General features: G+C 40.9%; 1 protein-coding gene and 1 long non-coding RNA gene across 2 annotated transcripts; both read right to left on the reverse strand.

Moving 5' to 3' along the window:
• Window positions 1-1,564: 1,564 nt before the first annotated feature.
• LOC116063917 lies at window positions 1,565-11,537 on the reverse strand. The gene is made up of 3 exons (XR_004108400.1): window positions 11,525-11,537; window positions 10,665-10,666; window positions 1,565-1,787 (listed from the first exon to the last, which is right to left on the reverse strand). It is a non-coding gene; the product is annotated as an uncharacterized LOC116063917 (long non-coding RNA).
• A 6,998-nt stretch (window positions 11,538-18,535) lies between these two features.
• On the reverse strand, window positions 18,536-24,209 carry LOC116063931 (growth hormone secretagogue receptor type 1-like). Its single transcript, XM_031318951.2, has 6 exons — window positions 24,074-24,209; window positions 23,157-23,332; window positions 21,776-22,108; window positions 21,256-21,706; window positions 19,153-19,233; window positions 18,536-18,744 (listed from the first exon to the last, which is right to left on the reverse strand). Exons 1-6 carry the CDS (start codon window positions 24,207-24,209, stop codon window positions 18,536-18,538), a joined length of 1,386 nt encoding a protein of 461 aa, XP_031174811.2.
• Window positions 24,210-24,271: the final 62 nt, after the last annotated feature.

Raw genomic sequence — 24,271 nt, forward strand, 5'->3', positions numbered from 1 at the left:
ACTGGTTTGACCTGGCGACTCGTGAGAAAAATGTCTGACTTTCTTTTGGCTTGCTAAATTTTCCCCTGTCCTCACCAGGACCAGACGGTTTGTGTGGGCTGCACACAGCTGGATATGAGTTGAAATTGTTCTGGTTTGTTGGACCTGCAAACTAACACAATATAATGAAAGCTTCTTAAACACTTTATTTTGTAGCAGCTTTCATTTAATATTAAAAATATTGCTACTGTAGCTTCAGTTCAAAGGAATAGTTTGACATTTTGGAAATATACCACTCTTGTGTCTGTATGGTAAATATGAAGCTACCAGAACTATCGGCAGCTAGTTAGCTTAGCTTAGCAGAAGGACTGTATGTCAATATATTGACTTAATGTCTCAAAATATTGACTTAGTATCTCAATATATTGACTTAGTAACTCAGAATATTAACTTTGAATCTCAAAGTAATGAGAAACTTTAAAATAGTGACTCAATATATTGGAAACAGGGGGAAACAGCTAGCCTGGCTCTGTCCAAAGGTAACAAAACCTACTAGCACCTCTAAAGCTCACTAATCATCATTTCGTTGTATCTTGTTTGTTTAATTCGTACAAAAACAAGAGTATAAAGAGCCAGGCTAGCCGTTTCCAGTCTATGTGCTAAGCTAAGCTAACCAGGTGGCAGTACTGCAGCTTCATAAATTTACCTGACAGATATTAGAGTGGTGTTGATCTTTTCATCTAACTCTCGGCAAGAAAGAAAATAAGCATATTTTCCAAAATGTCGTCTTCTTACTTTATGGTATGTGGTGATAAATGCTGAGAAAAGCTATTTTGTTACAGTTAAAGCTATAGTGCGAAGTTTCTGTCTCCCCCATGAGGAATTCTAAGTAATAACAAAACTGTCGGCGTGTCCACATGATACAAGCCTTCAATGACCACCCCCCATAAAGCTTAAAGCTTGGGGTTGATGTGGTTACAATCTGGAAGAATGCTTAAAAGCCATCTAATGTGCAGCTGTACTGCTCTGTTCCCCATGCCATAAAGGGTATGTTTTTGTTTTGTTTTTATTGTATCATTTAGTCAAACACGTGCCCTGTCCTGAATACCGGAGACCTCCTGCCTTGACATGACGCTGGACTGCTGCATGGTTCACAGAACAAAATCACCAAGTCATTACCTCAGTTATGTTTAACCGTTCTAGCATGATGACTAAGTGACTGACATAATTGTTATTGTTAATGGCTATATATTTAAAATGTCAAAGTATAGAACATGATTTAACACGCTGAAAATAGCAAGTTTTAAAGAACGTTTGGATCGTGCAACAAGGCAGCCCTACTAGGTTCTATCGAGGAAGGTTTGTAAAGATTTACAGAGAATAAGATTACGACATTCACAGTACTATCTAACTGGAATGTTGGGACCGATTGGTGGGGATTGCTGTGGACGAAGTTCACACAGCGATACACTGGTAAGAGCAAATGACGTTTAACCATGTATCCAGCTAATTTATCATTACTGTATTGTGTGAAAAAACAGAGATACTTGACCTAGAATGGTTAAGGTTATGGTTAAATGGTTAAGGTTTGGCAATGAACTCGAACAGTTAACAGAAGGGTTGGTAACATTTTCCAATATACACTTTTTAATATATTTTTTGAAATGGTCTTAACACCCCAACAGCTATAAATTACTTATAGTCTCTGAAAAAGGAGTTAAAGAGACAAAACAAACTAGAGTAAACATTGGCATAGCTTTTCAGCAATGGTGACAGCTGAGGGAGCTGCAAGGCATGGAAAGTGAAGCCTTGGTCGCTGTCTCTGGGCAGCGAGTCTCGCGAGAGTTTTCGCAAATCTAGGGTTACCATCTAGACACAAGCAACATTTGGATAGTACATAATACATTTATAGTCACCACCTTTTGGACCTTTAAATGAGAATCATTGACATGGTCAATGGCAGAGAACACTCCAATAAAAGGACAGTATCTGCTCTGTGTAGCCCTGTGTATCTAACCACCTCTCTCCATCCCTCTCAGGCACAATATAAATACCAGTTTGGTGGTTTTCAATATCTAATAAGAAACCTGCCTTCTGTTTTTTTCTGAGCTTTAGTAACTTTCAGCAGAGGAGAAGTTTCCTATATGTGTAATTTGAGCACTGCTGCATCAACTCTCAGCTTAAACATATCCCTTTCCCTTTCTACATTTATTGGCAGTGCCTTGGTACAAGTTAAAAAACTCAGTGTGTGTGAGTTGTCATCTCTGGAGAGTCGTCACTTGTTTTCCTGAAAACATTCTCATTGCTTTTGCTTCCTATGCTGACTTTTGTGAGCGATCTGTGGAGCTCCAAATCCAGTCACCCACCAAAGAGCAGTTTTTGCAAAACAAAATAGGAGGCATCCCTCTGACTGTCACCACTTTCTCTAGAGATGAGCAAGGGAAGTGCCAACACACTACCAGATTTCTTTATGACTTTTTCCTCCCATGTCTTTTCAAGAGACTAAATTTAGCAAGCATAACGTTATCTAATGTAAGTTTGGCTGGAGTTGCTGGAGTGTAAACAGAACGGAGCCTCTAATGGTGATGAGAATAATGGGTCATAGTAATGGGAATTGTGGCTCTTTGAAAGGAGCCGGATCTTATGGCTCCGTTTCATTTGAGAATCTTTCTTTTTTCTTTTTTTTAGGGGACGGGGGGTTACTAGGTTTATCTGTGAAATAATCACTAGGATGATGATAGGGTAAGATTTGGATCAGATTTAAACTTAGTAGTATATAATATGCAACAAATAAACATTTGCTTTAATTTACAAAGAAAAAAAAAAAAGAAAAAACAATGAGGGAGCCGACTCCTATCTCCTAGCCGCTAACATTAGCCTATACTCTGAGCCACAAATGAGTTGCTACAAAGCTAATTAAGACTATCAGCTCCACACAACTCTCTCTGTCTTTCTCAGTATGGCTATGTTCAGAAGATTGTGTTGTCCGGCGACTTTTCCGCGCAGAAGCTCAAGTGAAGATAATTACCTCTTCTGAAGAGTCCATCATGTTTCTTTAATCCTCCATGTCCTCCTTGGCTACAAGAAACTGTGTGGAGGAAGGGTGGGGGGGTGGTGCGCGTTCATGGAAGGCTTGGATCATGTGGATGCGCCGACAGTGTTGTTGTCATTACTTAGAATTCCTCATGGGGGAGACAGAAACTACGCACTATAGCTTTAAGTTCAGTTAAAGCTTAGTAATCTCTATCTTAGTAACAATCCACAGGTTTCTTTTATTTTTCTTTTCTGGATTTATGCATTAAATGTTGGGAATATGCAGACACTTTTCATTTTGGCTGGCTCCTGACTTCATTCGCATGTCTTCTCCTATCACCACGTCCTCCATTTTTCTACAAACGCTCCACTGTAATACAAAACACAAAGTGACACTGGTACATCAAAGGATATAGGGAAATGTATGTGCGGCCACCCTGTAAATGAGTAGTGGCAGGTCAAAATTGAAAGTAACACCCAGGTCCAGAATTGGAGGTGACGAAGGGCAGCTTCTTGTCGCTGCTGCCAATCATTGCACTGCAGATCCAATCAGCTTTGATTTGTCTTATCAGACTCTTCTCACCTCTCCCTCCGTATTTCATCTGACATCTTCTCTCTCTCGTCTCTGTCTCTCCAAACAGCAAATACTGCAGATGCAAACCCAAATTACAAACAAGAAAAGTAGTATTTGCACACTTGAACTGCTCCTTTTAATTTAGTATTGCTTCATCGCATGAGGCTACTTTTTAAACACAGATTCATATCAGGCCTCAATAAATATGTAAATAACATGAAAGCACTTTGTGTGCTGTTGCGAGATTAACTGCCGCAATAAAAAAATCACAAATGGCCACATATCGCAAAAAAAAGACACTCACAACCTTCGAAACATTACGCTGCCTGCTCGTTTTAACTCTCTGCATTTTTGGGTCCGAGCCTGCAGAAATCCTGACACTCTGCGTGTTTGTCTGCTGAACAACAGTAAGGATGTGATGCCTTGGTTTCTATGTGGGTAATAAAATGAATACTGAGCACAGGGATCACAGTCTGGGAGAGTCACGCTGTGGTTCGTGGTCTGGTTGTCTGATATTTGACCTATCAGGGTGATGTACCCTGCTCGGATAATGACTTTTCAATTTCCAAAGAGTGCATTCTTGTTTCTTTTGGCTGACTATGACTAGGGCTGCTGGAGTCCTCCATGAGATTGCACCAAGACAGGAAACTCATGCTTGAATTCATCCATTATGCAGGCTTCAGTAGAAGTTAATGGGACATGAAGCGAATGTGACTGTACCTTAACGCCATCAAAACACAAATTTGAGAAGAACCTAGCTTCTAGTAGTGTTATTTGGCACGTCTGGAGAGTAACCTACATGTGTTGAAGAGGCTGAAAAAGGAATAAAGAGTTCTCGTGAGTAAGCATGTTGCAGCGCCAAGTTTGTCATAAATAAGGAACGAACACAACATGGTGTCAGAAGAGGGATAGTCGCTGCAAGAAGAAGCGGAGTTCTGCACGCCGCAAGGATTAGCAAAAAGAGGCTAACGCTAGCGACAGGTGAACGCTCGTCAAGCGGAGATAAAAAAAAAAAAATAAATAAATATGGATAAGCTAAGTCCACCAACACCTATGCAGCTAACGGGAAATCTGGCTGACAACTGGAAAAGGTTTAAGCAGAGATTCAACATATATATGGCTGCAAGTGGATGCGGTGAAGAAGACGACAAGGTAAAAGCGTCAATCTTTCTGCACGTCATAGGTGAGGATGCGCTGGATATATATAACAGTTTCCAACTTGACGAAGATGCCCTGAGTACGCTAATGGAAAAGTTTGAAGAATACTTTGTGCCAAGACAGAACATTACATTTGAGAGATATAAGTTTTTCTCATGTGAGGGTTTTGATCAGTATTTAGCTGAGCTACACACGCTGAGTAAGACGTGTGAATTTGGAATTTTGAGAGACTCGCTAATCAGAGATAAAATCGTCTGTGGCATACCTGATAATGGACTCAGAGAAAGACTACTGCGGGAGCAAGACCTGTCATTAAACAAAACTGTGACCATGTGCAGAGCAGCAGAAACCACACGTGCTCAAGCCAAGGAGTTGCGCAAGGAAGAAACAGCAGTACATGCTATAAAGACAGGAGAACAGCACTTTAAACACCCAAATAAATACAAGTCACAAAGAGAGAATAAAACAGACTTTAAATGTGGGAAATGTGGAGGAAGCCACAAACCAAGGTCGTGCCCAGCGTATGGCAAGCAGTGTCATACCTGCGGGAAAAATAACCACTTCTCAAAGTGCTGCTGTGGTATATTGACAACCTATAACATTCTATACACTTTGACCTAAGAGTTGGTATAAGGAGGATGCATGAACTTTACTCTACATTCACTGAGAACATTTGGAAATTGTTAACATGAGCAGAGGTCCCCCCAAGACAGAAGAGACCTTTTTTGGAGTTGTGCCAGATAACAGGCATTGATTGGTCAGTTATCCATCCAATGGTATACTCACACATATCACGTCCTATGTTGATACAATGCATAGGATATATATGTTGTTCACACAAAGAAAAGGCAGAACGACTTTTTGGAAGAATTTGGGTTGGTCGTTCTCCAAGCTCTCTGCAGGAGTTTGTAAAATTGATGCTGAATCTTTGCTTGTAATAAACCTTTTTATAATCAAGAACAGTGTCGGCGGATTCCTCTTCATACAGCATCACAGCATTACTATTTAAGACACCACACTGCAAAGCGGAGGCCTTTAAGAAAAAGAAGGTGCATGCAGTTGAAGAGGAACATGAGGAGTTCTTTGTGGATGCTGTGCATATGAACGAGGCTAAAAAGGAAGAAGAATGGATAGTGCCATTGACTGTTAACAGGACTATCATCCCATTCAAACTGGACACAGGATCCTCAGCGAACCTCATATCTGTGGATGAGTACAAGAAACTCACAGTGAAGAGCAAAATATTCCGTGTAAAAACAAAAGTGAGTGGCTACACAGGAGAAAAAGTGCCAGTCAAAGGAGGCTGCATTGCAACATTCCAACACGGCGGTAAGCAAATAAAAGAAATGCTGTTGATTGTTGATATGAGTGTCAAGCCAATATTGGGATTACAAGCATGCGAACGGCTGAACCTTGTAAAAAGAGTTTTTGTAGTCTCATCGCAACCTGCTAACGATCATGATTCACTCATGAAGGAATACAGTGACTGTTTTGAGGGGCTAGGATGTTTACCAGGGGAGTACAAAATACAAGTTGATATGAATGTGACTCCAGTAGTTCATCCATGCAGAAAAATACCATTCAAGCTGAGGGGAAAACTCACAGAGGAGTTAAATAGAATGGAGAAGTTAGGAGTGATAAAGAAAATCGATGAACCTACAGCTTGGGTCAGCTCGCTGGTCGCTGTGGAAAAACCCAACGGAAAGCTGAGAACCTGTTTGGATCCAAGGGATCTAAACAAAGCAGTCAAGCGCGAACATTTTAAGTTGCCGACAAGGGAAGAGATCATGGCACAGTTTGCCGGAGCCAAGTGGTTTAGTAAACTGGACGCGTCGTCAGGGTTCTGGCAAATGAAACTAGATGAGGAGAGCTCAAAGCTATGTACTTTCAACACGCCGGAGGGAAGGTACAGGTTTTTACGTCTACCATACGGGATCCTGTCAGCACCAGAAGTCTACCACAAGAAAATACACATGATCTTCGAACACATACCAGGAGTCAAAACCATGATGGATGAAATCATTGTATGGGGGTCAAGTCAGGAAGAACATGATGAGCGACTGAGACAGGTGCTCGACCTGACACGGCAAGTAAACTTAAAGTTAAACAAAGACAAGTGCCTGTTTGGAGTGAAGTCATTGACATTTGTGGGGGATGTAGTCTCTGAGGCAGGGATTAGTCCAGACCCAAGGAAAACGTCAGCCATCAAGAACATGGAACGTCCCAAAAGTACGGATGATGTCACAAGGTTTCTAGGTATGGTCACTTACCTTGCAAAGTTCATACCTCAGCTGTCAACAAAGTCAGCGCCACTCAGATGTCTCCTAGAGGAAAAAAATGAATGGACATGGTCACATGAACAGGAAGACTGTTTTAAAAATCTGAAGAGAATACTCACCAACGAGCCGGTGCTTAAGTTCTATGACCCAGAAAAGAGCACACGGATATCAGCTGACGCATCACAGTATGGACTAGGGGCAGTATTGCTACAGCAGCATGATAAAGACTGGCAACCTGTTGCCTATGCGTCCAGAGCCTTGACATCAGCCGAGACAAGATACGCTCAAATCGAGAAAGAGCTATTAGCCAGCACCTACGGATGTGAAAGATTCCACCAGTATGTATATGGTCAAGCTTTTGAGGTGGAAACAGACCATAAGCCCCTGGTGGCGATCATGTCAAAGCCACTCAACGATTGTCCTATGAGGATACAACGCATGATGATAAGGCTGCAAAAATATGACGTGAATATGACCTATACACCAGGCAAGTACATGTTCGCTGCAGACACGCTTTCTCGTGCAGTTGACAAAAGTGACAATGCAGATGACACGACACATGCACAAATTCAGGCTTATGTGGACATGATAGTGTCATCCCTTCCTGTTTCTGAAGAGAGAACGGAGCAGATCAGGAAAGAGACAGAGAATGATCAGACCATGAGAACACTAAAAGAGACAGTACAAAGAGGATGGCCTGAACAAAGACAAACGTGTCCAGCTGCAATACAGGACTACTGGATGTGTAGAACAGAACTCACTGTTGTAAATGGCATCATATTCAAAGGGAACAAGTTTGTCATCCCACCTGCAATGTGACAGGAAATGTTACAAAAGATACATGAGGGACACTTAGGAGAAGAAAAATGCAAACGGAGGGCACGCAAAGTCATGTATTGGCCAAGAATAAACGCAGATATTAGCCGTACTACAGCTTTTTGTGAGATATGTCTCACATACAGACCCAAGCAGCAGGCAGGTAAGGTTGGAGTTGATTTGTTCGAATGCAATGGAAAAAATCATATTGTGATTACGGACTACTACTCCAACTATCCAGAAGTTGCAACATTACAGTCCACATCCAGCAGAGCCGTCATAGCTTTTCTGAAGACTGTTTTTGCGAGACACGGAGTTCCAAATGAACTGTTTTCGGATAATGGACCACAGTTTTCAAGCTGTGAGTTTGAGGCATTCGCTAAAGAGTGGGGTTTTCACCACAACACATCAAGCCCGAACTACCCCAGGTCAAATGGACTTGCCGAGAGCTCAGTTAAGATCATCAAAGGACTAATAAAAAAAACACACGACGGAAAAGAGGATTTTCACAAGAGTTTATTGATCTACAGGAGCGCACCACTGCAAAATGGCCTGTCACCAGCCCAGATGTTGATGGGACGTCGCATTCACACTAATCTGCCCATGCATGACAACCTGCTAAAACCAAAGGGAACAGTCAAGGTGACACAAGCAAAAGAAAAGGAGAAAGTAAAACAGAAAGAAAGGCATGACAAAAGTGCAAAACACCTGCCATACCTGAAGCCAGGGGACAGAGTCCGCCTTCTGGACTACTCAACAGGAACGTGGACACAGCAGGGACTTGTACAGCAGGAGGTTGCACCTCGTTCTTACCTCATCCAGACCGATCGTGGAGCAACCTTGAGGAGAAATCGCGTGGACATCCGTCTACAAACTAACAGCTCAGAGACTGACACACAGCCACCAGTGGTGACAAACACCAGAAGTAACAAGGACTGTCAAAGTTCCCTGAATACCACTGACTCTGGTCAAACCGTACCCAGTTCACCAGCTGTGAAACACAGACCCAGCAGGATGGTTAAACCACCTGAGAGACTGATAGAAACCTGCTGAAGGAGTTGTGTGTGTATATATATATATATATATATATATAAGTTAAAAAAAAAAAATGTTACGGAGGTTATGGCAGTATAATTAATGTTTGGTTTTGAATATTTCATATTGAGAAAACAAAGTTTGATGCTAATGGTTAAGCTAAAGAAGAAATGAAACAAATGTGGGTTATTTGTTGTTTTGTGGTAATGCAGTAACAAATCTTATTTTTTTTAATGAGTTTGTTTAGAAAGAAAATGCTTTACTTTTAAAAAGGGAGAAGGGAGAAGGGAGATATGTTGATAAAGGTTTATTGTACTATGTTACCCACAAGTCTTAGCATGGCAAAAACACAGGAAGTGGGCAGTGTTATTTGGCGCGTCTGGAGAGTAACCTACATGTGTTGAAGAGGCTGAAAAAGGAATAAAGAGTTCTCGTGAGTAAGCATGTTGCAGCGCCAAGTTTGTCATAAATAAGGAACGAACACAACACTAGTGTTACTGTTTTATCTTGTTGACCACATTTAGTGCTTTGGTGTTTGCTTAGTAGCCAATTAGCTAGGTACTAGTGTTTTTCTACACTGATACTTTTTATACCCCAACATGAAGCCCACAGGTTATGAAACAGCCACAATGAAAAGAATATTTGTTCAACTAGTTTGCCCCTACGTTTACTTAGGTACTCATGTCACAACAGTGAGGGAGAGTGGCAACAAGGGAAGGACCCAAATGCAGACAGCAGAATGACATCAGTGGTTTATTGGAATTGAAAGGCTTACAGACAGGCACATGTAGGCAGGCAAGCATGCAGGTATGGCTTCAGGTTGCTTGAAAGCAAAACTGCAAAGCACATGGCAACTTGTAACTATGACGAACTGTCCGAGGAACAAAGGCTCTGGGCCGGTATATGGAGAGAATGGCTGATGAGGAATGAGATGCAGGTGAGGAGCTGGGCGGGGAAAGCCATGTGGCGCTGTCAGCCATTGTGTTGTCTATATCCTTGACATTCCACTTCCAGGATTGCTCCATTGCCAACGAAAAATCTGCCGGATCTCACTCATTTAGGCCGGATATCCGTTGCCTTGGGCTTTCTTTGTGTTGTATTTTTTAAACCCCGGTCGATTTATGAGGACTATGGTTAACTGCTCCTCAGATCTCTGCAGGGTAAATCCAGACAGCTAGCTAGACTATCTGTCCACTCTGAGTTTTTTGTTGCACGACTAAAACAACTTTTGAACGAACACGTTCCACCAAAACAAGTTCCTTCCGAGGCTATGTTGCAGCGGCACTGCGGCTTTTATGGGTGCTTAGCACCGCCCAAGACGATTGTGATTGGTTCAAAGAAATGCCAATAAACCAGAGCACGTTTTCCTCCCATCCCAGAATGCTGTGTGGAGTAGCCAGACCCTCCTCCAGCGCGCTTTGGAGGAGGGTCTGGCAAAGCGAGACTAGCCATTGTGTCACTTTGAGTTTCCTTATATGCAAATAACATCTTGGTTTTGTGTTTTTCCATCCTGTTGATTTCCTCTACTCAGAAATGTACCCTTATAGTTAAAAAATACATTAAACAGAGTATCTTGCAAAGCCATGGAAGCTGTCTCACAGGGTAAATAATGGCAGCAGAAACATCTACTGTATTGCTCCCTTAAGGAACGTTATGTATGTACATGCACACATGTATCTTTCTCAACCTTGTTATCACAGATTTTTAGCCCAGAAGCTCTGAATCCATATTGCATTAATTTGCTCCATATGTTAAAGGTCTCTGCTGAAATCCCTGCTGTTGAGCAGCACCACTACAGGTAATGAATACTGGTAGTAAATACAACTGGATGCTTTCCCCCACTTTGTAATTAGATCGCTCAATCATTTGCTGATCTTTGTTTTGCTGAGGGCTTAAAAGGAGGGAGAGGGACACGGCTGTGTGTTGTGTGAGGGCATTTTAATGTCTGTGTGTGATGTATTGTGTATATATGTGGGGAATTTACATCCATGTGTGACTGGATTTAAACATGGATGAATCCTTTTGAGACACTGGCTTGTTAAACGAGCTTAGGTCCACTGAAATGTATAAAGACAGGTATTGGATTTGTATCAGGGAGATACATGCTGCTAATTTCCACCATTGTATAATACTGTAGCTTGGGATCACTAATGCTGCTTTGTTTTTGCTAATTTCACTCAGTACTGTTCAAGAGAGAGAGAAAGGCTGGGAGTAAATGATGAGCAACTGCATTTGTTTCTTTTCAACCTCAGCTGTACTTTGTATGATCAGCCCAATAATCATTACTTCACCATTGTCAAACATTGAAGGAATAGTTTGTCATTTTGGGAAAGACACTTATTTTCTCTCTGGCGGATAATTAGATGAGACTGATACCACGCTCATGTCTGTACGCTAAATACAAAGCTACCGCCAGCAGCAGGTTGGCTCAGTTTAAGACAAAGAGTGGAAACACATCAAAAACAAAATCACAAAATCCACCATACCAGCTCACTAATTAACATTTTATATCTTGTTTGTTCCCTTTGTACAAAAACCACCGGGAGCACTTGCCAGGCAACCAAGCAGAGACACCAGGAAGTTACTCGTCCCCCGCCAGGAAATAGTCTGGCATATAACCCGCTGTAAATGGGCGAATTGTAGTTTTTACTCTTTCTGTATGGCTTAAAGACAGGGCCAGCAAGATTTGAAAGTAGCATCTCCTCAGGGCTCCGTCTAACCCCTCCCCCTGCCCTCGGGCCTCCCACATCATCATCATCAGACACAACAACGCATGAGACATTTTCTGCAAACAACCACCAACCAACCACCAAAATGACGGATCTTTTTCGCTCCATTTTCAGAAGCCATAAGTTATTTATTGCTGTAGGGGTGTAAAGACCATTTTAAACAATATACAACAAAGTGTATATTGGAAATAGTTACCAACCCTGCCTTTAAACCAACAAAATGTATACTATATAAGCATTGTTTAAATGTGGGCTTTAGAGGGACTGCAATGTGATTTAAAAAAAAAAAAAAATCTTAATAAAAGAGTCTTTAGAGCCAGGCTAGCTGTGTCCCCCTGTTCATAAAACTAAGCTAGCAAGCTTCACATGTACCGTACAAACTTAACAGTGCTGTCAACATTCAACTTTCTAATTTAACTCTCAGCAAGAATGCAAAAAAACATAGTATAAGTTTTCCCCCCAGTTTGTTTATGAGGTCTGAAAGTTATTGAGCTGGGCCTCCCTCAACACACACATATATATACACACACACACACACACACACACACAGTCAAGATCCCTGATTCAGCCCTGCAGCGTATCCCATTCACCCTGTGCTAAGTGATCGCCTTTCTATTAGCCAGATGCCTGTCAGGTGAAAGACTGTTTGGTGAACATCTGCTCTACATACCGTCATCACAATTATTATTAATGAATTAAAAAAGTCCAGACCTGCATCATTTGATTGATTGCAGTCACTGGGTCATATTGGCAAAGGCTCTGGAGGAGGATGGAAGACCTCTTTATTTGATAATGATCTGGTGGATTGATTGGGTGTATCAGGTACATTTAAAATGCACACAGCTGTATCAACAAGGAAGAGAGGAAGGTGGGTGAGTGGTGAGTGAGTGATGAGGAGGTGATCGGGAGATATGAAGATAACATGGTTTGGACACATGAAAGAGCATCTAAAAACTGATTTCATAATCTCTTATCTCTGCTGCTGAAGCACCAGAGGAGTGTAGCACAAAGCAAGTTGGAGAGAGCCAGGGTTTCTTTTCCTTAGCTGGCTCAACAAAGACTGAAGCCCTTATCAGAGATAACGGGTACCACAACGGTGGTTATCACCTTGTTCTGTGAACCCAAGCTTGACATGAAAAAAAATGTCACAGCACAAAGCAACATTCCCAGTTACATTCGACACAGCCACAAACCAAATGTGACTGAAGTTGTCGAAAGATCAAGATTTAACTGCGTGCAAATAGTTCCTAAAAACTGCCATGTGAGGCACATCTTGTCACAAAATTAAACAAAGATTGATTGCAAACATGTAAGTCCCACACCAGACACATTTTAAGGTATATAAAAGTACTCTGTTATGATCAATATTTTATTTAACATGGTTTACCCACATAAAAAGTAAAATAAAAGTCTGAAAAGTAACTGGGAGCACATCTACCCTTTTCCCTCTCACTGAGCAATTTTGGATCTAGTCAGACCCAGACTCAGATTAAGAGACCGTTATGCACTAAAATTGGCATCTAACAGATGTATCAGAATGGTAAGTGTAGTTAGCATCTTTTGTGTTGTGTGTTAGCTTGTAAGCTTGTAACTGGCAGCGGCTGACAAATGTTGATAGTGTGTTTTCACTCTCTGTACTGACAGTCCACTCTGCGCTGTAGGTGTCAGTTTTCTTTGCTGGCTTTTGCGTATTAGACAGTGATTGGTTTACAGATTGGTGCCATACCTAATCAAACTTGCCCGGGATACGCTTGAATCTCAGATGTCACAGACATCTCCACCTTTAGGAGAGGAATTTGACACACATCTCTAGTGACAAACACAATTCAGTATAGTCAAGATCAGACATTTTAGGGGACATAAACATAGGAAAAACACATTTTTGAGTGGAGTGGGACTTAAAAAACAATGTGACCCTAACCCTTGTTTTCCTAACCAGAATGTTCTCCCATAGTCTGCATCCACAAGTGCTAAGAAAAAGCAATTGAATCCCTGCTGTGCATCACACAGCGAAATAAGCATGATGCTTAATCTGTGACTACCTGTGAATGCACAACACAATGCAGTCTTCCAGACTTTATGCTAGAGCTGTCTCCTCAGTTTCAGCTCTATGAAGGTGAACTGCACAGCTACATGACAATTGTAAGATTGGCTGTTGACCAAGAACCAGTCATATGCAACAGAGAAGTACAGTGAAAAAAATGTAATGATGTCTGTAAAATGTTACCTGTAATGGATTTACCACATTACATTGTCTAGTGATAGCGATCACATCATAAGGGCTATCTATTGTTAAAACTATTTTATATGTGCTTAACTAATGACACAGCACAAAAAGCAGAAAATGATAACCCAATGTTACAAATGTGCTACATAAGCCGGTCTTACTCATAAAAGTTAGACTAATTAGTTGAGGGTTTTTTTCCTATTGGTTCACTAATACTCACATGAAAACGTTTCAACCAAACAATCATAAGTATTTAATAGTTTAAAAATGTGAACTGATTGTTGGCTTGCCTACATTTAAAAATCAGAGGAGCTTGACAAGTTCAACTGCACCTTTCAGATCTTTGGACACACAGCACCATGTGGTGGTGGAGAGCATCTATTACATCCTGTGACTGCACCGCAGTTAAAGGCTCTGAACACTGACACAGGTGTTTTCAATTAATCTGGAGTAAAAGGTGATATAGTGTGTCAGAGGAGACTCTGTAAAAGTACAGAATGCCAGCAGGCCAGTCCAGATACGCTGCCACTCTGGTTGAGTCAGTGGGGTGTAAATATATACATGTGGGAGTGTTATTGTGCGATGCACCGTACCCATCATCAGTGCACTCTAGACTCCAGGGACTTTTCATAGCTTCCAAGACAGCAGTCAACAGCTTCTCCGTGCCTACTGATTCCTCTATAAGTCACCGCAACCTCAGGCCTACCGTCCCACTCTACTTCCCAGTAACAGCGGCCACTCTGGCCCTCTCTACACAGCAGCTGAAAGCAGCCATCAAATCTCTCAGGGTGGTCTGGATATGGCTGCTCCTCCCTCCCGCGTGTCACTGTTCTGTTTTCATCAGACAGAACGAGGTCTCTGTGTGCTGTGTTCAGGTCCAGTGTGAGTTCACAGGCATCTTATGGAAAGAATAAGTCACAATACAAGCAGCAGACCTACACTACAATTTGACACATTTTCTTTTTAATGTTTTCACATGACCTAGGTTTGAACAAACATATCACCTTCATGAACTTTCAGTTTAAAATAAAAATTTAAATGAAATGAAATATACACTCACACTTCCTCAGACCAGATTTCAACCAGCGCACTCCACCAGGGTCCACCCTGGAAAAAGAATTTGCGTCATCCTTTTTAACGTTTTATTAGTATGCCTTAATGTGACACAGTGACAGGGAAAGTGTTTGGGATCTGTTAACCGTTTTCCAGCTGTTGGCTCTTCATACCTGAGAGTGTCAATTCAATTTTTATTTATAGTATCAAATCATAACAAGAGATATCTCGAGACACAGTGTCCAGTCTTTTTTTGCTGATTTTTACCACACGTTTTCACCATTTATGAAAAAATTTCAAGATTTCTAACCTGAGTTCCAGTCTTCATTGTGGACTCGTCAGTCCACCAGAGAGCACCTTCACTCCTAAATCCTGCAGGTCGTTGTTACTCAGTTCCAGTTGTTTCAGATGAGATGACTCTGAGCTCAGAACTGAGGCCAGTGCTTCACAGCTCATCCAAGACAGTTTGCAAAAATTCAGCCTGAAAGAACATGAAACTCTTTTAAGATGTTTCTTTTTATATCTACTGTATTTGTTTTTTGTGTTGTATGCTGTAAATGTAATCATTACTGTTATACGATTATTAATGATCAGGGCTACACAGAGTATGTCTGTGGCTGCAGAATTCTGCAGAATGTTTCACAAATGTTCCGCAGATAAAAATAAATTAAAAAAAACACACCTCAGGATGTTAACACATCTCCTCCCCAAGCAAAGAAAAAAAACATTATGCTAAATTTTGCAGAATTTCATTATGGATCACCGCTAAAAAACTGTTAAAACATCCACAGATTCCGTCTGGGTCGCACAATGGTGTTTTAAGCCCCCACCGTCGACTTCAAGGCAGCACTGCGACCGTCGACTTCAAGGCACCTAACCCTAACCCTTGCCTAACCCTAGGCAGCGCTGCGACTGTCGACTTCAAGGCACCTAACCCTAACCCTCGCCTAACCCTAGTGCCTTCCATGCAGCGCTGCCTGGAAGACGACATTGGGGGCTTAAAACACCAAACACCGAGCTCCTGCAGTGTATATGCTGGTTCTACACATCAGTCTTCACCAATTCACCGATGCAGTATTAAGGCCCGGGCCAAACTAAACTCTTATTTACATTTCCTTGTGTGTACCTGAACATTGTTTAACTGTGTTTACCTGTGCCAGTGATCCATCTATGCGTCACGTAGATCCAGCAGGAAATTAATAACAATGTTCAAAGATGCTGTGAGAATGAATACATGAGGCCCATTGTAAAATAAACTAGCTGAGAGGGGAGGGTTAAAACCTCCATTTTCCCTGTGTGATGAGGACGATGGTTCCCAAAGTCCCTTAACAAAGACGTGTGGCAAGGCTGTTTGTTTGTTTCTTATTTTATGATATCTGATTTGCACTTCTGTCTATCTCACATCTCCCACCCATCATCACAGATTGTTGGCCTAGGATTGTAGGGCGGGGAGTGTCATCTCTTGCTACATTCACTTGAGCTCAGACATCAGAGTTTCGCTAGTAAATTTCCAACCAGCCACAATCTTTTTGGTATATATATATACATATCTTGTTTTTTTAATTGTCCAAAACAGATGTGTAAAAGCATTTTTTGGAGTTCATTACAGGGGCCACCCTATGCCACTGGCATGGCCCCTGGTGTGAATATCTATGCATATTGCATAGATTTGTTTAGATTCTTATTTCTATTCATGCTTTATTTTAACGTGTATGCTGTTTTTATGTAAAGCGCTTTGGGTTTACATGTAATGAAAGGTGCTATACAAATAAAATTAACATTGACATTGACACACACTCCATTAATCTGCTTGCTGTCAGCTGTAGTGTTGCAGTGTGTTCAAGTGCAACAAAAGACATGAGGCAATGCAAAGCTTTTGGTAAGTTGGCCAACAGTTTACATAAATACATGCAAGCAAAGCCTACAATAAACGTAACCAAAAAAGAACAGAAACAGATATCTTATATGAAACAATTCATAACAGACAACTATATTGATATTGATCCCAGGGGATGCCTCGTGTCAAATACAATCAAAACATTTAACAAATACAGCAGATCCTTGCGTTTTACAAAGTTTACAGTGCAGTCATACACTTAACATAATATAAGTTAATTGTCAAACAACACAACATGTGAGTAACTAGAAAGAACATTTTTTTAATACAAAAGGTCATATTCAATTTATGATATACCGTCTCAGTAAACTCATACTCATTGGGTTTGTCATCAAGTCTGTACTTCATAAATACATGAGTACGTACATACATTCTGAAAAAAGACCTGATCTCATGGCAGAAATAGCCTGGGTTACTGACACAATCAAATCAATTGTCCTTTAGCCCGCGGCCAATATGTCTGACAAACTTCAGGAAATCCATTCTGAGGTGTTTCCTGCTGACACACAGAGAGATTAACATGGGTGGAAACATAACCTCCTTCGCAGAGGTGATGAAACCTCCAGTGTAACTCAAATAAAAACATTTATATCAGTATATGACACATCAGAACACGTAATGTAATACATATTACATCAAAACAAATCAGGCCCTATGAACTACATGAATCAAAATGATAGCCCTATTCTGTGTGTGTGTGTGTGTGTGTGTGTGTGTGTGTGTGTGTGTGTCTGTGTGTGTGTGTGTGTGTGTGTGTGTGTGTGTGTGTGTGTGTGTGTGTGTGTGTGTGTTGAAGCCCAAACAAAGACCATTAAATCCTGTTCTATACTTTGACATTTGAAATATCAAACCATTAACAATAACAATTATGTGAGTCACTTAGTCATCATGCTAGAATGGTTAAACATAACTGAGGTAATGACTTGGTGATTTTGTTCTGTGAACCATGCAGCAGTCCAGCGTCATGTCAAGGCAGGAGGTCTCCGGTATTCAGGACAGGGCACGTGTTTGACTAAATGATATAATAAAAACAAAACAAAAACATACCCTTTATGGCATGGGGAACAGAGCAGTACAGCTGCACATTAGATGGCTTTTAAGCATTCTTCCAGATTGTAACCACATATTAAGTACCTTAACAGTGTGAAGTACCTGTCAAATACAGACTTTCTTAAAGTTAGTTAGCCCTACTTTAAACATGAAGACATATGATTCTTACTGAGCTGAAAAGTGCAATTTGTGACGTTTGGCTGGTTTTCTTTCTTTTTTTATTATCCTAGTACAATATTCACATCCTGTCCATACTGGCATTGAAGTGATCCCCTTTTGAAGCAACTACTGTGTAGGAAATGATGGTTAAAATCCACAGTCCTCCTTCTGCAAAAATGCAATTTCAAATTCAGCTGAAGCTTACACGAGGGTTCATCAGTCTGAGTTAGAGCTAGCCATTAATCAAAGGACAATGTCTACATTTCTACTGATACTTTATAATTGAAACAATTGGAACTTGCTGTTGGTTTCGAGTTAATTCCTCACTGGTCTTGTAATAGATTAAGTAACTGTAGACAAAAACTAAGTTTATTCATATTTTTTGATGCTTTTTACATCACCAGTGTTGGTGTATGGCCTTTTCATCTATACATCATTCTCTTTAATTATACATGTCAGTATGCTGTGATTCATATAATACATTTTTTTTCTCCCTTTTTTGCATGCTGCGTGTGCGTCTACTTTCTGTGCGTTCACTATTTGCACTTACAAAGTGGTCGTGGAGGGCCGTGTTGTGAGTGTGCGCATGCGGAGAGATTGTGTGTGAGAATGTGTGTGCATGAGGCTGTGTACAGCATGTCTATACCTGGCAGACATCAGGTTGTACAGTAAAGGATTGACGGCAGCGCTGAGGTAGAAGAGGACAGAGGATACCAGGTTGAAATATTGAGACAGATAGTATAAAAAATATAAGTCTGTGTCAGGGTGTGTGTACGTGTCGTTGAAGCGTGTGTCATTGTGTGTGTTATCATTGTACAGGTCGGTAGGTGTCACAGCGTGTGTGTGTGCGGTGGCAGGTGTGTGATTAGGTGTGTTATTTTTGGAGTTTACATCAGTTCCTGTGTCTGCCAAGTGTGTGTCTCCATCAGTGAGTGTGTTGATTTGGACTTTGGTCGTTGCACAGATGTCACAAAATATTTTGTCTCTTTCTGTGTGAGCGTGTGCAGTCATCTTTCCAGTCTTGAAGTGTGTGTCCGAGTCTGAGTGGCTGATGGGTTCAGTTACAGTGTGAATGTCGATATTTCTGTCTATGCTGACATCAGAGAGAGTATTATTGTCTGGGTGTGAGTTTGTGTCCGTGTATGCTTCGTGTCTGTCAGAACCAGAGCCCAGAGAAAGCGAGAAAATAGTCCGACCCACATGGAAGGGCAGCCAGCACAGAATAAAAGCCAAGACAATCACTCCTGGAGGAGGTGAAGACACAGGGGCAGGGTGGGAAGAAAAACACAGTATTAGGACATTAGAACCATTAATAGGCTACGTCAGAGCTCAGCTTTACTATCAAAACAGACATTTTGGCCATAAAAAATTTAAAAATCTGTCTGGAACTGCAAAACATTAAGTCTAAATGAGTCTATCAACATTACAATGTAATAGGTCAAAACAGCATTCAGGAATATGGTGATGTTTTTATTGCCCTCTCATTTGATCTAATTTTTAAAAACTACATTTGCTCTACTAAATGAAGCATATTAAATGAGGTCTAATATCTGCTACCCCTTTTTACATGCACTTTAGCATATTTGCATTGTCATAACTATCACAGAAGCAGTTGGCCCTTAAAGCAGAAAAGCAGAATATGACAACCATTTTATTTAATGAAAAATGAGAGTTAATGCAATTCAGCAATAATGTTTATTTAAATGTAAATCTTAATCCAAGTCCAAGGTTTCTTTTGTTTAACCCTTGTGTAGTCTTCCCGTCAAAATCAACACTTTCATTGATGCTTTTTTCCAATGTTTTTAACACTTTTTCTGACGTTTCTGTTCCTTTTTTGGACACTTTTGACGCTATTTTTTTTTTTTTGTGTGTTTTCAACAGTTTTTTTTTACTACTGTGTATAACACCACTAACATCAAGTTATTAACATTGGTTTTTGTAATTACATGTTCTGATGGTAGTTCACTGCAAAAATCTGAACACACCAAATACCTTGGACTTTGGCTAGACTCTGAGCTCTCATTTAAGTATCATATTAATTATATTTCAAAAAGAATCAACTTTGGTATTGGTGTTCTCTACCGCTCCAGAAAATGCTTCTCTCTTACTGTTAGAAAGAAACTTATCTTACCAATTATGGACTATGCTGATGTTGTATATTAGGTTGCACCCAGCACTAATCTTCTCCCTCTCAATGTTGTTTACAACAGAATCTGTAGATTTGTTCTTGGATGTCCTTTCACAACTCATCATTGTATTATGTATGAAAAACTTGCTCTACCATCACCCTCAACAAGAAGACATCAGTATTGGTTGCATTTTATTTATAAGTATGTATGTATGTATACATTTCAATTACCCTAGTTATCTAAAACAGCTTATGGTACCCTTTTCCTCTAACTACCATTTGAGACACTCTACACAACTTTTTTTCCTGTCCCTGCTGTATCTTTCGCTACAGCTAGGAAAGCCTTTAGGTTTAAAGCCCCCTCAGATCTCTCCACTCCTTTAAAAACGCCCTGTCTTCCTATTACAGTACCAACTGTACCTGTCCATAACCCTCCACAACACCACGATAACACCTCTTCTAATATTATTACTAATATTCAGTTTCATTCTTGCTCTGTCTCAAACTAGATTATGACTGACTGATTATGATTTTTTTATGTCTTTTTTTGTGTCTGTTTTTGTTTTGTTAACTGTTGTGTCTAATTATGATTTTACTGTACTGTATATGTATTTTTCGTTAAGGACCCTCTCGAAAACAAGATGCTGCATCTCAAGGCGTTACTCCTAATAAAGAATTTTCAACAATACTTTTTTGAAACCATTTCAATTTTTTTTTTCAAATGCTATAGAACTGAATAAAACACCCAAAATTCAAAGTAAAGATCCAATCATTAATTGTACTTGCCGAAGAGCGTTGTATGGAATCATCCATGTTATCTGGGGTAATTAAAATTGGGTAGTTAAAAAGTTGAAAAAAAATTTGATATAGAAATTTTGAAAACATGTCAAATTTGATGTTACTAAAGGATCCTTCTGCTTGGGCTTGACAAAATAGACAGATAGCTATAATGAGCTGTTGGATGAAGCGTGTTTGCTTTTCTGATTAAGATGTTGTAAAATGTCTTCTTTAGTTGAGTCAAAGCTTGTGCTCCGTGTAAATATTTAACAAAACTAGTCTATAGCACTGTTTCCTGTGTGTTCTTGTTACACTGTAACAAATACCTAAAGGTGTGTGTTGGTGACTGCATGTTTCTCACCCAGCATTTTGACAGTGTGTCGGTGACTCTGGTCTCTGCGGCTGCTTTGTGGACGGAGCCACAGTGTCCGTCCAATCAGGCTGTAGACCAGTCCCAGGATGCAGAGGGGTACCAGGAAGTACAAGTTGGAGAGTATCATCATGGCCGACAGCAGGCCAGAGGAGACGGCGTAGTGTGTGCAGCGGCATTCTCTCTTGTCGATCTCTCCTCCATCAATGCCTTCCTCCCTTCCTCCTCCCTCATCTTCTTTCATTTTATTTTGCCGCTCTTCCCCAACTTCCATCCCTCCTTCCTCTTCACCTCCTCCCTCATCTGCTTGTTTCATTTTTCCTCCATCTCCTTGTTTCCCCTCATCTCCTTCTTCCACTCCCACTTCTCTCTCTCCTTTCTCTCCAAACCATTTTAACTCCCCAACCCTTTCATCCCACCCCTTTTTCTCTTTTTCTCCCAACTTTATACCTTCTAATCCTCCATCCATTGAGGCCACGTGTCCACTTCCTCTTTCCCCTCCACCTGTCACCAGTCCTCCCTGTTCTCCTTCCCCACCTGTCCACCCTCCGTCCTCCTTCCATCCGCCGAGTCCCAGCTCCTCTCCCCCAACATCCTCCACTCCGACCATGAGCAACACCGGTGCTGCGCTGACGGCCGCGCCCAGCCAGAGGCAGCCAATGAGAACCCTCGTTCTGCGCCGTGTCACCAGGGTCTTGGCCGTGATTGGCCAGCAGACGGCCAGGTACCTCTCCAGGGAGAGGAAGGTGATATGGAGGATGGTGCAGAAGGTGCAGCACTCTGAGAGGAACATTGTCAGCTTACAGGCTAGGTCGCCTAAGGGCCAGGGTCTGGGCCTCCACAGCTGGAACAGACATTTTTTCACTTTTATTCCACTTCATAGTACAGCAGATAAGCAAAAAAAAAAAATCTTTTGAAATCCAGAAATAAGCACCAAAATTTGACTGAGTGTGTATGTCTTTGGTCATTTATTTTTAAAAATCCCATTAGGTGCAAAGACACTCCCGCACACTGTCTGCAAATTTTGAGCTGCTTGTCTCCCTCCAATGCACCTGTCTCACGTTGTAGATGTGTATTTTTCTGTACTAAAAATCCCATTAGCCACGTAAGTTTTAAAATGGCAGCCATCTTGATTTTTGCGTGGCTAATGGGATTTTATCCAAAAAAAAAATCCCCAAGGAGTATTTGTGCCAATTTTGGTACTTCTTTCCACTTACAAAAATGCAATTAGCTGCTACACTATCATGACAACGCAGCGGTCTGGTGCTCATTGACAGCAATTTAGAAGATTTTCAGAATTTAGAAGAACAATCAGAGCTTTTGTGTGAGGGGAATAGGAACAGGGAAATTGATTTCATTTGCCACAGCCAGAAAAATAACTACAAAAATGGCGACAAGCATGTATGAGTTTGACGCAGCTGTACAGAATGACTTACAGAATTACTCATATGTGTCAACTGCACCAGGCAACTGCTACCACAGCTTCTATCTCAACTGAAAATGATGTTAAGGGTGAATGAATCACTCACTATCGATTGGTACGGTCAAGAAAACGGTGCGGAAAGAAGAATTAAAGAACAATCATTTTTTAACCATAGAATATTGTTTATTCACTCAATCATATCATGTGATTCTCCATTGCGATTGTGCAGAGGAAATGACATGAAAATGATCTAAGATCACTCTGGGTATGACACAATGCTTAACGTGTAATAGGAGAAAACTTAATTTGCCAGCAGGGATTCCCCTGAGGGGAAGACACAAGGGCTTGTTTAAATCACTATTAGAACACAATTGTGTGTGTGTGTGTGTGTGTGTGTGTGTGTGTGTGTGTGTGTGTGTGTGTGTGTGTGTGTGTGTGCGTGTGCGTGCGTGCGTGCGTGCGTGTGTACCTTATACAGATCCAGAGGCAGCAGTAGGAGTATCAACAGATCGCTAACAGCCATGCTGCTCAGGTAGAGGTAGGTTGAACTTCTCATGTGAGGTCGGAGCCAAACCACCAGAATTGTTAGTATATTTCCCAGAAGGCCGAAGAGCATCAGTGGAATGTAAATGACAGTCACACACACTAGAATATGAAATATGGGGTATGTTTTATCATAATCATTTTGTATTGAATGATTGTACACATTGTCAGCCATGAAACTGAAAAAATATTTCTTTTTAGAATTTTACTGCACCATGCACTTAGAATTACACTAGAACAGCGAGTCTGTTTTGTTAATTTAAAGGAACAATTTGACATTTTTGGGAAATATGCTTGCCTGGCTCCGTCAAAGAGTAAAAGAAAAAAATCCATGGCATCCACTAAAGTTCAGTAATTAACATGTTATATCTCCAACAACCGAAGTTCATAAACAACGTGTTGTGTTTTTTTTGCAGGGTTAAGTGCCGAACCCTTTATACCCCTCTCTCGCCACATATTTCCTGACTATCTCTACACTGACTATCAAACAAAGGCAAAATACAACAACAAACAACACAACCACTGTTTCCTGGTTGTTTCGATCTCCTCATGTAACTCTCGGCAAGAAAGCAAATAAGCATTGTTCCCAAAATGTTGAACTATTCCTTTCATTTCAAACGAAAGAGGAAAACGACCTAGTGGTGGGGTTTTGAATTGTACTGTCCAGAAATCAAAATTCCTTTCGCTCAAACAAGATCAAAGTCAAAGGGGACACTACATCAGTTGCAGCCCCACTTTGTGATTTTTTTAAATTTTATTTCTAAAATCTTGCCTGGTGCAGCTTTAAACTTCCATTAAACATTATGCGATAGTATTTTTTTTTACTATTGTTTTTTTACCCACCTAACTCAATCAATCCAAACATCGGTTCCTCCCACTGGCACTCTTGGTTCGAGCAGTCCTCCAGGAATCCAGATGCAAGGCCACAGTTTCCATCTTCACAGCCACTGCCCATGTCTCCCAACTCCGTGAGATCCATGATGACGCAGGGTGGGGTTAGATGGAAGAAATAAAAGTGAAGAAATCGGCTGGGGGAGAGCT

Source organism: Sander lucioperca, chromosome 21 (genome assembly GCF_008315115.2).
Source record: "Sander lucioperca isolate FBNREF2018 chromosome 21, SLUC_FBN_1.2, whole genome shotgun sequence".
NCBI lineage: Eukaryota > Metazoa > Chordata > Actinopteri > Perciformes > Percidae > Sander > Sander lucioperca.

What these genes read in the sequence shown, in the direction of transcription:
- LOC116063931 (XM_031318951.2), bottom strand. Translation starts at nt 24,209, where the DNA reads ATGGATCTCACGGAGTTGGGAGACATGGGCAGTGGCTGTGAAGATGGA. An exon ending in GTTTGGATTGATTGAGTTAG is followed by an intron (nt 23,333 to 24,073) that starts GTGGGTAAAAAA and finishes TTCATATTCTAG; the next exon opens with TGTGTGTGACTGTCATTTAC. An exon ending in ACACACTGTCAAAATGCTGG is followed by an intron (nt 19,234 to 21,255) that starts GTGAGAAACATG and finishes CACCTCCTCCAG; the next exon opens with GAGTGATTGTCTTGGCTTTT.